Source organism: Melanerpes formicivorus, unplaced genomic scaffold, assembly GCF_026170545.1.
Source record: "Melanerpes formicivorus ecotype bairdi unplaced genomic scaffold, bMelFor1.0.p_v2 SCAF_2, whole genome shotgun sequence".
NCBI lineage: Eukaryota > Metazoa > Chordata > Aves > Piciformes > Picidae > Melanerpes > Melanerpes formicivorus.
Window position 1 is genome coordinate 37,316,873 of NW_027142354.1, and position 17,496 is coordinate 37,334,368.

Sequence of the window (17,496 nt, forward strand, 5' to 3'; positions counted from 1 at the left end):
TAGCCTGGAGGAGACTCGGGGTGACCTTATTGCTGTCTACAACTACCTATTCTATTCTATTCTATTCTATTCTATTCTATTCTATTCTATTCTATTCTATTCTATTCTATTTGCATAAAAGAGCACACAATTCTTGTAAAAAATATGTATCTTAATTATAAAATTTTTATATTACCTTTCTTTCATCTCCAAATATCTCCTTGCTTTCTTCTTCCTCCAAAATCTAGACATATTTTTTGTGTATATGTGCACATTATGTATTTGTAATTGTGTTGAAAATGACCCAAATACTGAGATTATTCCTGTATTCAGAGTAAAGCATACTGTCTCTTTCTCTAACTTGCTTCTAGTGACAGTAATTCATCAAAGCAAGTAGAATTGTCCCATTGTTTAGCATTTGAGGACTGATCTGAGAACCCGAAACACCATCAGGTAGAAAATTCAACAGTAGTTTCTTCAGTGTTCAGGAATTTTCTTTGTATAGGCTTCTAGGTACTTCAGTCTCCTTTAATGTTATGTTCCTTGTCATACCTGGTGTACAAAAATGGAGGGTTAGCAAGATGTCCGTTCCTCCCAGTAACTTTAAAACAGCATCAGTATTTAGGGTTGTTTCAATTATATTTTCTGCTAGCTGTTGTGATTTAAGTTCACCCCTTCAAAAAATCATGAATTATATTGAATCAATGACGATCTTCCTCTTGGAATCAATTTTCACTGGGCAGATGCCTCCAGTTATATTTTGAGATTTCAGGACAAAGAAAGAACTGAAGAAACTCCCTTAAAAAAAAAAAATAAAAATGAGTGCATCAGATGAAGTCTGTCTTACTAAATATTTTGTATTAATGCAATCCGTAAATAAGATCCTCCTTTACTTACATGGGACATCTTCCTGTTCAAAGACTGGGTAAGTCAAAACATAAACTGCTGTAGGAGAAATTTTAGGAGACTTTTGTACTCTTATACCACTCCATCTGTCTGAGGTCAGAAAGTCATGCAGTCTGGGAATTTCACTTGAAAATTCTTTTGAGGAAGAGCTGATCCTTTGTACATTCACGTGGCTTCTATTACATTTAATCCAGATTTCTAGGATATAAATTATCACTCCTTGTCACATGTGGCTAAATGCATAGAGGTGAAGTTGTTCCAGGTGGTGTCAAGATACTAGATTAGGTACAGGATTGGAAGAGCTATGGGATTAACTCAGCACTGACTATTTGGGGGAAATTGCAGCTGACACAGCCACTGTTAGTCTGCTGTACTGTGAACTTAAGTTTTGTGCTTCTGTGTAGTGGGACAGGTAGCCAAACTTGTGGAGGAAAATGAAGAAGGCAGGAATGTGATTCTTTCTGTGGGTTTCCGAAAGCAAGCTCCTGCACATCTGTTATGTTTTACGTACTCCTTACCTTCACCGATGCATTCAATCAGGCAGCAGCATGTGATGAGGCCAAATAAAATGGTGAAGGTTTTATAAAAACTGAGAAGAAAGGTAGTAAATACTATGCATTTTAGATAAAATGATCACTAATTGTTTTCCAAGGAGCTGCCTGGAATATCTGGCTTCCACTTGTAACCTATTTACCCAGTAAGACAGGCAATTTTCTCTAGCTTAAGGATAGGCAAGGTAAGTCCTATGTAGAAGTAGTGCCATGTAAATATTGTAAAGTATGTCTGTTTGAATGTGCTGTCTCTATTTTTCTGAAAGAGGAGACATGACGATTTATGAGAGAGACAATTATAGGTTGAGGGGGGCATTGGGTTTTGTATTATTTTTCTATTTTAAGGTTTTGGTTATTGGTGCAAGCCACATCGTTACTGTCTCCTGAAACAAAATCCTAGTTTGGCTGACTTAGTTACAGATGGTATCCAGATGATTGCCAGACAGGTCCTGTTCTAAAGAGCATTGGAAGAGGCTGCCCAGAGAGCTTGTGTAGTCTGCTGCTCTAAGGATTTCAAAACCTGCCTGGAGATATTCCTGTGCAACCTGACCTAGGCATACCTGTGTTAGTAGGAGGGCTGGACTAGATTATCTCCAGAAGTCCCTTCTAACCCCTGCCATTCTGTGATTCTGTGACTAAGTGAATTACAGATACAACCCCAAGTGCTTGGGCTATGGGGAGAATAAGCTAGTGCAGCTCTGAAAGTGACACTGATGAGGTAGTGTACTAACAACAAACTTTATCAAAGCAGTTGTTAATTGTTACAAAATTGTGTTCCCATGGATGCAGTCCTTCTCACTCCATATAACATGTGGTCTGTGCTTCCTGAAGCACATTCTTGCTATTAAAATGGTAAGCTCTTTAGGCTAGAGACTGTATTTTTCCATTGTACTTCTTCCAGCACAATGAACCTTCAGGCTCTACTTAATACAAATACTAACAAAAACTGTATTTAATGTGCCAAATGGTGTTCCATCTTGTATAAAATATACATTGTTCTTCTGTGTTGTGTTTGACTGTGCAAGCAATCATGTAGTCTATAAAACAGGGATTAATAAGCCATTCAAAGTGTATTTATTTTATTAATTCAGAGTACTTGAGAATGATGTATAAATGTAATTAGTTTTTTGTTGATGTTCTCAGTGGTGTTGCCAGTATGGGAAAAAGTGTAAGAGTGTAATAGTTCTCCTGTACAAATTTAAAAAAAGATAACATCTGAAGAAAGGAGAACCACAAAACATGTTTCAGTATCTGACTATTTCCAATTTTCCCACAGATATCAATGAGTGTCAGTTACAGGGTATATGCCCTAATGGTGAGTGCTTGAATACCATGGGCAGCTATAGGTGTACCTGCAAAATGGGATTTGTGCCAGATCCAACCCTCTCAAGATGCATACGTAAGTAATGGTGTTAATCAAAGTACCAAAGCAGAGACTTACTTGCCCTTAGATGAGGATTTATTTGGCTGGCCCTAATTCTTTCAAGTTGTCTCTGTCTTTTTTGCTGTCACTCCACCTTCACTTACTCTGTTTAGTCAGTTTCAGTGCTCATGCTTGTTTTCTCTCTCTTTGTCCTGCCAGCTTTTGTCTCCACCAGTGCCTATGTGAAATGCTTGCCATCTTTTCCTGGGTTTCTTGTCACAAAACATGCATTTGGTCTTTCTTACCAGCCTGGAGTTCTCCTTGTCACAACGTTTTTTTTCTTTGTCTCTGCTAGTTCTCCAGTCAAAATCATCTTTGTGTCCTGCCCACCCCTCTTCCAATTCTGCAGCTTTGACCTGGGTAGTTTCTATTACTAAACAGTCATCCCAGAATGATATTTGGCACATTTTCCTTCTAATTAAGAAGGATTAAAAATTAAGAAATAATTAGAAGAAAGAAAAAGTAAAACAGCATGGATGCAGATGTTTTCCTCTGTTAATCAGCTTGTACTTGGTTTGAGAATTAACTGCCTCAAGAAGAAGAGAAGGGATAGAGAACAACTAAATTCTCAGCTTTCAGGGAAGAAGGTTTAAATTGGAAAATACCTAATTTTCTAAGCTACTCATCTGAGTGTTATTGTGGCAGCATGACAGCTGCTGGTTTGGAATTTATTTGTATTTATTCTTTTTAATACTTTTTATCTTTGGTCTAGGATGAGTTAGAATTCAGGGATGTTTGATGCAAAGTAAGAGTTTTCTGTTGTGATTACAGCTTGAGGCAGGTGGTAATACTGCTTTGTTTTGCTTTTTGTGTAAACAGTACCATCCTCTCTTCCACTTCCATTGCAGCTGATAATCCTATAGTTGCTGAAGAGAAAGGACCGTGCTACCGGTTTGTTAGTGCTGGAAAGCAATGCATGCATCCTCTTTCTGTTCAGCTCAGCAAGCAGCTTTGCTGTTGCAGTGTTGGCAAAGCTTGGGGTCCAAACTGTGAGAAGTGTCCACCTCCAGGGACAGGTAAGAACTGCCCATTCATAATACAAGCTCTTGACCCTACCTGGTTTGTTGTGCATACTTTAAAAAAGAATCTAAAATCCAAACATTGATTTTTAAGTGGCACGTGTCCATCAGTAATACTGTCTACATGACTGCAGAATAATCACGTACATAATAGTTTTGTTGTATAGGGATTTGTGATACTGAAAATAAAATCTAAAAATTTGTTAAAGTCTTTGATAATTTGTGGTAGAATTCCAGATTAGCAGTGTCTGCATCTCAGAATTTGTCCTTGAACTTTGGTGCTCCATGGCATGGAGATGAATCTATTGTGCGTTAAATTCTGACTACAGGTACAGACAAATTAATGTAAAATCTAATTAATAATCTTTAGTTGTTAAAGGCATCAATGAAAGGATAGCAGCTTTTGAGAAGTGGTCACAGAATGTCATGTGTTGTAGATTCCATTACAGTTAGTGGGGTAAATAGAGGAGTATCTCTGCTTTCCAACCTTCATGCATATCTTTACCATCCATTTTGAGGAATGTGCTAAGTACAGTGTTGCCTTCTTAACAACAAACTGCTGGTTAAACATTTCATGTCACCTTTCACTTAATTCCTTACTTGATACATAAAGCTCACCTGTATTGTCAGTGTTCACTTGGTTTTTAAATATGTAAGGATGTGGAAAATATGAGCTCGCTTGGTCGCCACTGTTATTTAGGCTGTTCATAGGTTAACGTACCACACAGTGTAGATACTGATAACTGTTTTCAAGTATTTTCTCTTCCTCAATTTTGCTTAAAACTTAAGTAATCAAAGTTGTAGTCAAAATCACTTCAATGTTACTTTTTTGTCCAAATGTGTGGTCAAATTAATCTTTCTTTGTTTGTTTTAAAGCATCGTTGCTTATTGCAATGTACATGACGTCCAGACCGTTTAGTATTTTAGCACAAGTGTCTGTAACGGTAATCTACTGTTCTTACTGAAGTTACTGCTACAGGTGTCACTGTTATGATACAGGTCATGTATTTCTCTGGAGTATTTTATCAATATTCAGATTTTTAGAAGTAGATAGCAGCTTTGGAAAATCCAGAGTCAGCATTGGAGACATGAGAGCAGCAGATTGCTTACTTTTTAAACTTAGGCTTACAGAAATGGAAGTGACCGTTTTTGAGCATTTAAATTGATTTTTGAAGCCATTGTTTCCTGCATGACCTTTGGGTTACTAGATCACTGATACAGATGTTTGATGTCTGGTTCACTTTCAGATAAATAATCTTTCCATGGCTTTTTGGCAGAGAAAAAAAAATACTCTCTTCAGATGACTTGCAATTTAAATGCAGATGCTTTACATGTGAGAATATTGAATGAGCCTTTATGCTCACATTTGTGTATCCTGGAGCAAAGTATATATCTGTTTTGTCGACTACTTTCTTGTCATAGAAACGATATTGTTGACTATTCTGTGGAATTGGTTCTTTCAGTGATTTTTTTTTTTTTTTTTTTTAAAGCAAAGACTTCAGAGAAGGAAACTGAGTGGGAAAATTCTGATGAGCTGTGTAGGAAACATGTTTCCTATTTCATGACACATTTAATGATTTAAAAATATGTTCCTTTCTAGGACAGGTTAAATTCATAATCTTTCAGAGTTTTCTATGACAAATGTGTGAAAGTGAGATACTCCAGAATGGGGTAATGTATGTATTGCAGCATCCAATGTTAATTTAAGAGTCACTGGGTTAAAACGCAAGTATCTCATTCCCTGATATCTATTAAAATATTTGTACAAAGCAGAACAGTAGAACTCAAAAGAGAGTGCTGAAAACACCTACCAGAACTGTGGTAGAATAAAGCTCACATTTCTGTTCTGCATTTGAGAGACTATGACCTGAAGCATTATTTCCTACATCCTGAGTATGCTTCTGAAGGGACAGGCTTCAAACTTTCCTTGTCTTCCTCCTTTGACCAGAATTACTGCCCTTGACTAGGTGTTTATGTGGCAAGTTTTGATAATAGCATTTCCTAACAAAAAGTAGGTAATTATTTTGAAGCCACTGAATTGAATCAGTTTGACCCTTCATCTTTTCTATTACTGCAGCACCATTAGAACATTATATGCAGTTATTGCATACTGATATTTATTATATAATTGAATTAATTTGTGGAGTAGCTATAGCTAGTATTTTGTGGGTTTATTTTAGATGCTAATTTTAAAACCCTGATGTATTCAAAGTAGAATTTGTGAACTCACCAGTGCCTTATTCCATACACCTCTTAAGAGGCTGTTAAAAATGGCATCAGGCATATGGGAGACTAAATCTTTGGTGTTTCATCCCAACATAGCTATACCTAGGGTGATAACGACCATGAAAAACTACCCTCTCAAGACTCCTGAAGGTCTCCCTGTCCCTGACAGGATCATAGCTATTATCTTTGATGGGGAGGAAGGCTCACTTGTATTTCTTTTGAATTCTAGTTTTCCGCTGTAACTGCACTACCTGATGCTCATGTAGAGCAACTGCATAGATCAGAGCAGGTGCTGCTGCCTGACTTTCATTGCCTTTTTCTGTAGCAGCTGTATAAATGAGATTATTTCCCTCTCTTTCAGTGGTGATTTGGCTTTTAATGATCCCCATCTTTTTTTAATCCAGCCCACTGAAGTACAAAGGCTTAATCAATTCAGTGAAATTTGGATTCTGGCTGGTATGAGACCCTGGATGTAGTCAAATAGGATCCTGTGAATGAATATTGTTACTGGTTGGTAATCTGCTGCTTTAGTACAGGGATGGTGAGCTTTTATCCTTTGGTTTCTTCAAAAAGAATATTAATAGGCATAGTGACCTTCATTCCTTATGCAAGGAACGGAGATGATGAGGATGAAAATTTGCATATTCATAGTCAGAAAGGATATACTGTTTGAAGAGGATTCATACAAAAAAATTATCTAGATATAATGATAGATTAAACATAATTGAAGAAATATGGTAATCTGGAGTGGAAACCTTCTGGGAACAGCAGCCAGAACATCCTTTTGGGAGAGTGCTCATTCATATCCGTATGCAACGCATAGCTCATCTTTAGGTTTTTGTAAAAATGTTTATAGAATATGAGATTAAATTTATTAGTGGTAGTTGTTATGTTTTCCACTATGTCAACATATTGCACTTTTAGACTCCTAAAAGGAATATTTTCCCATCCCAAATCTAGCTGCTTTTAAGGAAATCTGCCCTGGTGGAATGGGTTATACGGTTTCTGGCCCTCACAGAAACAAGCTTTATCATCACCCTGCAGTTAGAGTACAGCCACCTGTCATTGGCAAGACCCCGATTACTCAACCTGTTGCTAAAGGTACTTCTCCTCCACCTCTCCCAGCAAAGGAAGAGCCGGTGGAGGCACTAACCTTCTCACAGAAAAGTGAGACTGACACGGCTGTGCAAGAAGGTGAGAGCGGAAAAATTTAGTCTTTCTGTATTTGTGTGCGTGTGTCATCGGTGGTATGTTTCTTTGTGATGTAGCTCTGTACAGTGCAGGACAAAGAGGCGTCACTTCCCGCAGCAGAGCACTCCATGTTGTGGAGTGTAGTGTACTGCATGAGTGACCGCTGAAATTTTATGTTTATGTCCTGCCAGATGCTGAGAACACCATGGAGAGAGATACTACTTTAATGTCATTAATTTTTATGATAGGAAATAGTAAATACTTATTGTAAGACATGTTAAAATATATTTATAATCTCCAACTTGTAAGAAAGGACTCAACTCATGCTTTGATTTACTAGTGTTTGAGGGAGCAGAAGCTAAGTGGTTTTCATTTTCCTTCTATCGAATCCTGTAGATGAGCACCACCTGATGTGGGTGTGCGTCCTCTTCATGTGGTCTGCTCTCACACCTGCAGCTGCACGTTCCCTCAGTGTGAGCCTCTTTGATCAGCCCCTCTTTGCTGGACTGTTTAACAAATAGTTGACTCCTCCAAGATATTTTCCTGAGACTTTGCTTTCTGCAAGGTCTTACAAGAACTTGTAGTAGCCACAATTGTCCTGAGTCTAAAACAAATGCAGAAGCAAAGAAATGCAGAAAGAAGCTTCATTATAAATATATTGCCAGCAAACTAACTGTAGAAATGCAGTGCTGAAGAACCCTTTTGTGGTATTGATTAATTAACAGGATAGTTCCAGGTTGCAGTTATGTATCTGTATGTCAGACTATTATTAGAAAGAGTTTTAGTCGGTTGACTTAGCAAAATTCTGTGCGACATGTTACTTCCCAGTTAAAATCACTATGCTGGTTTTGCTTTCAAAAAGCAAAGCTGAATCTGGAGAGAAAAATAAACTCCTTAACAGACTGTTGGATTATAAAATCTCACATAACACTCTGTGCTACAAAGTGGGGAAAAGTGGTGTATCATTGCAAAAATATTACTTGAGGAATTGGAAAGGTTGCCGCATTCTAGGAAATCTGAAAATGCTGAGAAGCTGGAGAAAAAAATGTTTTGTGGTTTAAATTAAATTTTTTTTAATATACTTACTTTAAGTCAGTAATGATGTGTACACATTTAAGATTTTTTATTCCATTTTTGTTTGGATTTGAAATTTTTGAGATTATACTAAAAGGTCTTCCAGATCTCATAATCCACTTCCCTGCTAGTACTGAAGAAACTGGAGCAAGAGCAGTGATACTTAAAAAAAAAAGAAGAAAAAAAGGAAGAAGAAAGAAGAAGAAAAAAAGTGTTAATGTTTTTTACAGAAGCATATAGGTTTTAATCATTAGAATACAAATTTTAAAAAAAAGGCAAAGTGCAGTGGAAAATAATTTTTTTTTTTTTTTGAGAAAAAGAAGAGCTCATACCACTTTTGTTTGCTTAAAGAAGCACCCTTCAGAAATTGATTCCCCCCTGTCATAAATTAGCACAATTTTTGAAAGGGGTAGTTATATATCATGGTGATACTAATTTACCTTTAAAATAATTGCAAATGTTGACATCCCTAGGAAGGAATTTTGAACGTTTAGTCATTGAGCTTTAATAACCTGTGAGTTTTTAAGATTTTTTTTTCAAAGGAAGGAAACAAACAAATGAGAACCCTTCAAGGTAGCTGAATCCTAAGTAATTATTATAAGCATTGGTCAGAATGTAGAATCTTGTTCTGGTTTCAAGGTTAGTTTTTACACTTGCTTCAGGAATATCAAGTTTGCACCATTTTGGAATAAAGTTAGAGCCTGAGATTATTCTGCAATGGCAACAACTACTTTCAAATGTGCTAGCATTTTAAATGTGTAAGTAAATGTCATGTAAAGATTAATTAATTTTCTTTTTTTCCTTCTGGTTTCAGTGGCAACTGCAGCCCCTGATCAGGTAAAACATGATGTGATTTACTTGGGAATTACTGTGCAGAGAATGTCAATGAGATGTAATATGATAACTCTGAAAAGGATTGAAGGTTTATAAGGAACAGACAACTTCATTGTAGACATACAGAGCAAACCTTGAGGCAGAGAGAGTTTGTGTTACTGTTATTATATACAGCAGGCAGGCAGTGAGGTACAGAAAGGAGATAACTTTAACCTCATTTTAGGGCATTGGTGGAGGGTCTAGTACTATATTGTTCTATCCTGTTCTGGCACCTGTATATTAAAGAGGATATTGAAAAATGCAGACAGGATAAAGGACAGCCCCAGATACTGCCAGATAAAGAAAATGAATTCAAAAGAAACAATATGAGGCATTTGCAGCACTTGCTTAAGAGATTTGTATTACTGCCTCAGTTACTTTCCTGATCTTTTTAGGGTTGCTTTGTATTCAGGGGAGAAGTGCAGCTCTGTATATATGTTAATTCCCTCATACTAGTAGTTCCAGGTTCTCTGTGCTGAAGATAATAGGATTTGTTAGGAACTGCAGCTGTACTTAATTTCATTTTGCCAAAGACTTATGAGCATTTAACACTTCTTTGAAAATAAGATGTTCAATGCAATAGCTAAGAGAGAACCTTTCACAGTAGTCAAAAGCTTCCAGACATATGTGATTATATACCTCTGTGTGATGCTGAACGGCAGTTAAATACTACTCACAAAGACAAGAGGATGGGAGAACTATGGAGTAATAAAGCCAAAAATACAACTGGAAGTTCCATGAAATCGCTGCTTCAAAGAAAACCAATGTGAAATTTTGTGCCATCATGTGAACAGATATTCCATGTCCTTTCAGCCTTAAATTTGTGATAGTGAATGTTCTGCTATCTATGGCTGCTCATGAGAATGTTACTAGTTTCTCAAGACAGGAGTTTGTGAGTTGTTATGATAGCTGAATTAAGAGAATGTTTTCAGAATGTAAATTTGTAATCATTCTTTTAGGAACTGGCTTCCTTTGATCAAGAAAAGCAGCCTAATCTAGAGCCTGGGCAGCCTCAGCTTTCACCTGGAATTTCAACAATTAACCTGCATCCACAATTTCCAGGTAATTTGTTCTTGACTCATCTTTTAGTATGAGAAAGTGCTTACAATTCTTCAAAGAATGGGAAGGTAGCAATTGTAACAAAAGTTAATGCAAACTTTATCTCAGCTTCATTAAAAATTTTTCCATGAGCAAAATACAGAAAAAAAAAAGAATTTGTGGAAGCTGAAGTAGGAGGAATTGAGAGGTTGATATTGGCTGGGTGACTTATTAGGAGGCAAAGACGTATTTTAGACAAAAGTGATACCCTGCATTACATACATGGGAATTTTACCGTCAGCGGAGTTGAGGTCTTCTACCCCTTTGAAGAGGAAGCCTTCCTTAGGTGCCTTCTTTTAGTTTTACACATAACTTTTGCTGGAAAAGTTTTACTGTTATGCCTGCTTTCTTTAGCACCTCATATTTTTTCACAAGCAGTAGAATGATGGAAAACTGAGCTATTTATTCTGCTCCAGATCTAAGCAATATAAACTAATGAAAAGCTCCATAGCATCTGGCTCATTCAGTATCAAGTGTGAATTTTTTAAGGGGTTGGTCTTCTTGAATGCTTTAAGGGGTGTTTTTTCGGATGTGATTGATTTCTATTCCATGTCACAGTAGTGATTGAGAAAACATCTCCTCCTCTGCCTGTTGAAGTTGCTCCTGAAGTCTCTACTTCAAGTGCCAGTCAAGTAATTGCACCTACTCAAGTTACAGGTATTGTACTTCCTTTTTAGAACTAAAATAATTATTGAGTTTCTGACACTGTAATTTGTTCCATGCTACTTCTGAATCATGATAGCAAAGAGAAGGCAGCTGTAGAATAAAAGGGAATACCATAAAGAGGCATAGAAAGTACAAAACAGCACTGCAATGAGAGTACTGTCAACAGAGCTAGGACTGGGCCCACCCAGGACGTACCTGCTGTCTTTGTGCCCACAAATAAATTATAGAAGGAAAAATTAATAATTCCACCTCAGATTACATCAGCTGAAATCAAAGTCTAGAACTGAGGACTTATTGGATAAAAGTCAGGCCTTTAGATAGTCTGTACATGTATTCATGGTCTTTGAAGGATGTAGATTGTGGGATGTAGATCAGCATGTTCTACAAAAAGCAGATGAGTTACTGTAAGATCCATTTTGAAATGTTTTTTGCTGTTTGTCCTTCTTCCTTTTTTTGAAGCACTAAAGCTGTGTCAAGTGACAATAACAGAAATGCAAGTAATGTTCCTGTTATAGCTGAGCCTAAGTGATGACTCTGTCCAAAAAGCATGAAAATTTCACTTACTGTCAATTTTAAAACAAACAGGTGCATGTATCACAGTATCGCAGTATAACTAAGGTTGGAAGAGACCTCGAGGATCATCGAGTCCAACCTATGTACTGTGTGTATATACATGACAGCATTGCAGTGTCACCTAGGTTAGTTTCTCAGAATTAACACAGACTTTGAAATAATTGCAATATCCAGGTAAATACTTTAAGATGCAGTATTGTACATGTTAGAGGAATCTGGGCCTTCCAAGAGGCTTTCCTGTTTGCATTCATAGTGAGGAATTACACGTGCTGTAATAGAAGTTTAATTCTTCAGAGAAAGCTTTCCTTCATGCAGGGCTGGGCTTGAGTTACACACAACATGTGCAAGGTCTAAGTCACCCAGTTATTTCAAATATAAATCTGTCTGCAATTAAATCTTCCTGAATCTACTGTAAGGGTAGAAAGTATCCTGTCCTTCTGTAGGCATTCAGCTGCCCCGTTCAATTGCCTATAGCTACAGTTCATCAAGCCCATATGGTCATTCTATCAAAGGTGATTGTCTAGTGAGAATCTGGGAGCTGGCTTTACTGTGGCTCTGCCCCTTCTGACAGCCAGCTCCCGCTTGCAGAGAAAAGGAGGTTCCTCTGCTGGGAACTCACATCACTTAGAACGGTAGTAGAAAATACCCCAAATGGTACTTGTCCATGTTCCACTGTTTTTCCTTTCCTAAAGAAAGGGAGTGGAACTAGAAATTGCTCTGTGCTATAAACAAACAAATCAATCTGTTATTCAGATACGGTTCCAAGCGTTGTTCAGATACATGAGAGAGAGTAAAATACAAGTGAAGCAGGACAAAACTCCTAATTTGGATTTAAAAACCCATATGCTGTTAAAGTTGAAAAGTTTCTGGAATGTATTAATATTAATACCATACTTTAAGATTTAGTTAAATTTAAATGTAACCTGGATAAATGATTGTTCTTTACAGATAACAACTTCTTTTTCAGTAATCATGATTTCATGCTGCTGTATAACCTTAGTTTAAATTGCAGCTAAGCAAAGTCACCAGTGTTTGGGGTTTGGCTTTTTTTGCAGTAATACATACACTTTTAGAATTTCTAAAACTGCTGTGTGGGTTTAGCATCCAGTACTGCCTGTATCTGAATCTCCTTGCTTTACACAATATATCCTAGCCAGCAACAGATGAGAATTCTGTAAAAATAATCAGATAGCCACAAAAGTTATTTTCTTAACTTTCAATGCAAAGTTAAAATATATAATTTTTTATTTTATATTCTCTTCATGTTACTTTATTTTTATGTACTCATTTATGGGTCTTGGATAGGAAATGAAAATATGTCAGTAGGAAAAGCCTAGATGGTTTCTAGATTCTTCCATTACAGAAACTCAGAAGTCAGAAACTTTATATAAAGATGTTTTCAGACCTGATCTTTCTACTTGGATTGCAGAATATTGCGCTTTCAGGGAACTATGTGAGAGGTTTTAACATTGCACTTTTTTGTTTGTTTGTTTGTTTGCATAGAAATCAACGAATGTACAGTTAATCCCGATATCTGTGGAGCAGGACACTGTGTTAATTTGCCTGTGGGATACACTTGCATCTGCTATGAGGGGTACAAACTAAATGATCAGCAGACAAAGTGCTTTGGTATGAATTGATGCTTTCAAAACTCTGAAATAACCATGCTATAAAGTGCTTGAAATGTAGAGTCTGGTCAGGGAAAATATGCTACAGAGCAGTCAGGAGTTGCTTCCTCTACTGAATGCTTCCAAACTACACAGAAACTGGGTTTTATATGTCAAATAAAATTTGCTGGCTAGTCTCTGATATAACCTTTCAGCTGCTCAGAACTGAACATGAATTTGTCTAAAATGAATCAAAGATTTTCCCATTGTAAGATAAGAGAAAAAGTGATTAGAGAGACCATCTCTTCTCAGCTTTATATGAGGTATCTAAAATCATCAAACTGCTAGGAAGTAATACACTTCTGTTTGGAGAAAGAATGACTGAATTAGTGCCTGTTTCTTGGAATGATTTACCCAGCTACCAGCTCTGCAGCTGGACTGAATCCAGTCATTCTGTTAAGTCTTTCCTTTCAACCTTCTACTGAAAAGAGAAAGTATGTCCTAAACATCCCCAAAGTACATCTGCAAAGTGAGGTCTTTATCCCCTTCTAAACTAGCAAGTTCTGGAACAGACAGCTGAGATGAACATGAAGCAGAGCCCAGACTGGCTCTACATAAGCCATTTCAGATTTGGAAGCAGTTGTATCGCTATCTTTACTTCATTCAGAGTATGCTGGTTCCTCTGTAACTTGCATCAGAAAGAGCTTACTATATTGTGTTACCATTTTGCATACTATCATCATGCTACAAAATGTTCAGTCACTTCACACTGGTACACATGCTATCAGGTGCAACTACTGTATTAAAAAATAGTTTACATTCATGCCCAGACAAATGGCAATTTTAACACAATTTGGATGAACTAGAAGTACTTAATGTTTTGTGCTTGAGTGCTCAGCTTGCACTCAGTATAGTGATTTGAGTAGCAATCATGTCACGTGCTTCAGGCTAGTGCAATGTTCTTATCCTCTAAGCCCACAAGTGCTTTTTTTTTCCCAACCCAAACTATTGAATGCTTTTTTTTTCTTTTTTTTTTTGCAGTTCTGAGGGAGAAGAAGCATACTTTTGGAAATAGTTGAAGTAAATACTGGATCAGTCTTTTCAAAAGCATAGCATGGAATGCAGTAAAGGAGTCACAATTAAATGTGTTATTCTGTAGTCTTATGTTTTTATTTCTTTTCTAGATATTAATGAGTGTAATCAGGCACCCCACCTCTGTTCCCTTGGACGCTGTGAAAATACAGAAGGAAGTTTCCTATGTATTTGCCAAGCTGGATTCATGGCCAGTGAAGATGGAACCGACTGTGTTGGTAATTACTGATGTCCTTTATAGAAAATAAAAATTAATGAAGAAGCTTGTCTAAACCGTGCCACAGTTCCTTTTTCAGTTTTTTTCCTCAACATTATTGATACTGGACTAGTGTCAAAGTGTTTCTAGCATGCTCTCACTAGGTATTGTACTAAGGAAAACATTTGAGTAGTTCCCACTGATTTTCAAAATTATTATTTGTTAAAACCCAAGGATTTATTCAGTATTGTGCTTATTTACCATTTAGTAAGAACACCTTCTGTGGTGGAAAATACAAATACCCAAAACTTTTAATCTCTCACAGCTGTAACAAACATACACAGCTTAAATACAGCTGCAAACAGATACGAACTTCACAGAGCAATACCAACAGCCTAAACTGGCTGTGATCTTCCTTAGGTTAGTGCAACCACAGAGCTATCCACTGGCCTTCTTCCTACAGCCTGGTTGTTTCTAAATCTCATTCTCTCTGCAGTTACAAGCAGGAAGGTAAAGATGGAATTGCTCAGTAAGAACAGCTGTGAGGCTGTGGTGTGCAAACAGCTTCACAAATCCAAACTTAGTTATGTTAGTTAAAACAGGGGATAGGGGAAATGGAGGAATTTAATGGTGAAGCAGAGTTTCTGTTAACTTCTCTTTTTCATCTGCAGATTTTAATGAATGTTCAAGACCTCATATTTGTGGGGAAGGCTTTTGTGTAAATACTATTGGGTCATATAGATGTGAATATTGTGACAGTGGATACCAAATGAACAGGAGAGGTGAATGTGAAGGTAGGTTTGGACTTTTCACCAACAGTAACAGTTGCCAAGTCAAACTGCAATGGGATGAGGCATTTATTCACATTTACTGCTGTTACTGATCCCAGCAGAAAAAAATCACATATATTTCCTTATTTTTGAAGAAGTCTGGCCATTAGGCAGAAATATTAAAATAATTCAACACAGATTTTTTTTTTCATGTTTAACTTAATATTTCTGTACCTTTTATATTTCTTGTCATTTCTTTCAGTTTCCATTTGGATATTTGTTTTCAGATGGAATGTCTTGGCACAGTGGCTTTATATATTTTTGTGTTTAGATTTCCCTTTCCCCATCCCACTCTTTGCTTATTTCCATGGGTAATTTATCCATCTTAATCTCACTGCTATATTTCACTCATAGCTACTTTCTTTGTTTAATTTGCCTTCAGGTCATTTAATTTCCCCTGTACACATCTCTTGCCATCTCTTAACTTGTTAGTTAGTTATTAATTGTTAGTCCCTCCCTGCATATTCTACCAAGTTTCTGGCTCAGAACCCAGAAATGTATAATTTTTCCTGTATTATAGCAGTGAGCAAATGATAAAGTTGACTTTTTTTCTATTTTGGAAATATGTATCTAGCAGGTATTTCATGTTGCAAGAGCTTCTAGGACAAACTTCACATTACTTTTGAGCATGATATTTTGGCCTTTTTTCCTCCTCTTTTATTAATTTTCAGCTTGAATTGTGAACTAAAGATCACAAGCAACCATTTCAAATGTAGTTTACTTCATGCTGTAGTTTAAGTTACTTAAGACAGAGTAAAGTTGATAACTTGTAAGATTGCATAGCAAACAAGTAGTTTAAATCTGCTGTGGATATATTTGCTGCTCTGATCATTGCTAAAAGATTTCTCTTTATGTTGTCATTTGTTTAAATAAATGTCTCACACTCCACTCTTACAACCACTTTTTCCAAATCTTCTCTTTCAGTAGGGAATCTTCAATTAAAATAGGCTGGAAATTGGAATATCACAGCGTGTCAAAATTTCTTATTAGCTTGTATTTTACCACATAGTGTGGTGGTAGTTCTCTGTCATTTAACTTAACAATATGTAATTTCTGAAACCAAACTCTCTGCTGGAATTTAGGTTGGACTCAATGATCCTCGAGGTCTCTTACAACCTTTGTTATACTGTGATACTGTAATTTATTTAAGGTTGCTTAAGGGAAAAAAACCTCCTACACTAAATCTATCAAACCAAGGAAGTGACACATTCACGGAATCATATCACTGTCATTACACCTACACATTGTAGTCACTTTACTGACAGATTCCAGATTCCACAAATAACTGCTTTCCACCTCCTCCACACTTCAAAAACAAAGGCAAGAATCCTCCAACTGGCGCCCAGTGAACACAGTTCACTTACACTCCCTCACCTCATCTTCTTCCTTCAAGCTTGACTCACACAAGCTTTGTCACAGGCCTAGCCTGGGAAATACAAAGAATGGATATATATATTGTTGCAGAGTCTGCTGTGTAGTGGGACAGACATACCTGAACATCATTGCATTATAATTAAGGATTCCTATAAAATCTTCTTTTGATTTCTTTGGATTTTGACTGAAAACTTCTGTTGTGTGTTTTGAGACAGACAGGCAGTTCTGAGAACAGATTTTGTTAATTAAATTAAAAAAAACCCTCACAGTTTCACTGAGAAACATTTGCAGGTCTGCATCATTGCAGCTGAAGCTGCCTGTTGCTTTTTTTGTGTGAGAATGTATTCTCAGCTGGACAATCATGATTCTGTGAAAAAATGTGACTTGCCCGCATACAGTGAGTTGTTTGATTCTGGGATGTTCCAATTCTCTAAACATCAGAGCATTGTCCAGTTAAATTACAAGTGTTGGAGGCTATTTTCTTTCCATCAACTTGTTCCCAAAGCTGATTAAATTGCCTCCCTACTATCTGTGCTGAAGTAGCAGTCTGTGATTGAAGAAGACATAACCTAGGCTTGAGGCATGAAAGGGACAGGAGCTTATAAAGCTGGGTTTAGGGGTTTCTTTGACAACTTCCATTAGTTCTGTGCAGTGCATGAAGCAAGTATTTGGTAGGAAAGGTTATAATTATTGTGTAATTAAAGACCATATTAATATTATAAATTGATACTCAAATACAGGAATGGACTGGAATGAGGCTGCCAACATTTTTAATTCCAGCATCTTCTTATCATTGGTCACTTGACAGCAACTTGGTT

At 36.8% G+C, this 17,496-nt stretch overlaps 1 protein-coding gene across 6 annotated transcripts in view; it reads left to right on the forward strand.

Moving 5' to 3' along the window:
* The window catches only part of LTBP1 (latent transforming growth factor beta binding protein 1), a 197,003-nt gene that overhangs the window by 117,414 nt on the left and 62,093 nt on the right, over positions 1-17,496 (forward strand). For 2 of the 6 annotated variants that reach the window (XM_068156583.1, XM_068156602.1), the window contains exons 10-18: positions 2,713-2,835; positions 3,708-3,875; positions 7,065-7,298; positions 9,184-9,206; positions 10,202-10,304; positions 10,899-10,997; positions 13,083-13,208; positions 14,371-14,496; positions 15,146-15,268. In XM_068156583.1, the coding sequence (XP_068012684.1) occupies positions 2,713-2,835; positions 3,708-3,875; positions 7,065-7,298; positions 9,184-9,206; positions 10,202-10,304; positions 10,899-10,997; positions 13,083-13,208; positions 14,371-14,496; positions 15,146-15,268 (1,125 nt within the window). The remainder of the gene's footprint in view (positions 1-2,712; positions 2,836-3,707; positions 3,876-7,064; positions 7,299-9,183; positions 9,207-10,201; positions 10,305-10,898; positions 10,998-13,082; positions 13,209-14,370; positions 14,497-15,145; positions 15,269-17,496) is intronic. The other 4 variants (XM_068156594.1, XM_068156620.1, XM_068156612.1 and 1 more) reach the window with 3 other exon arrangements.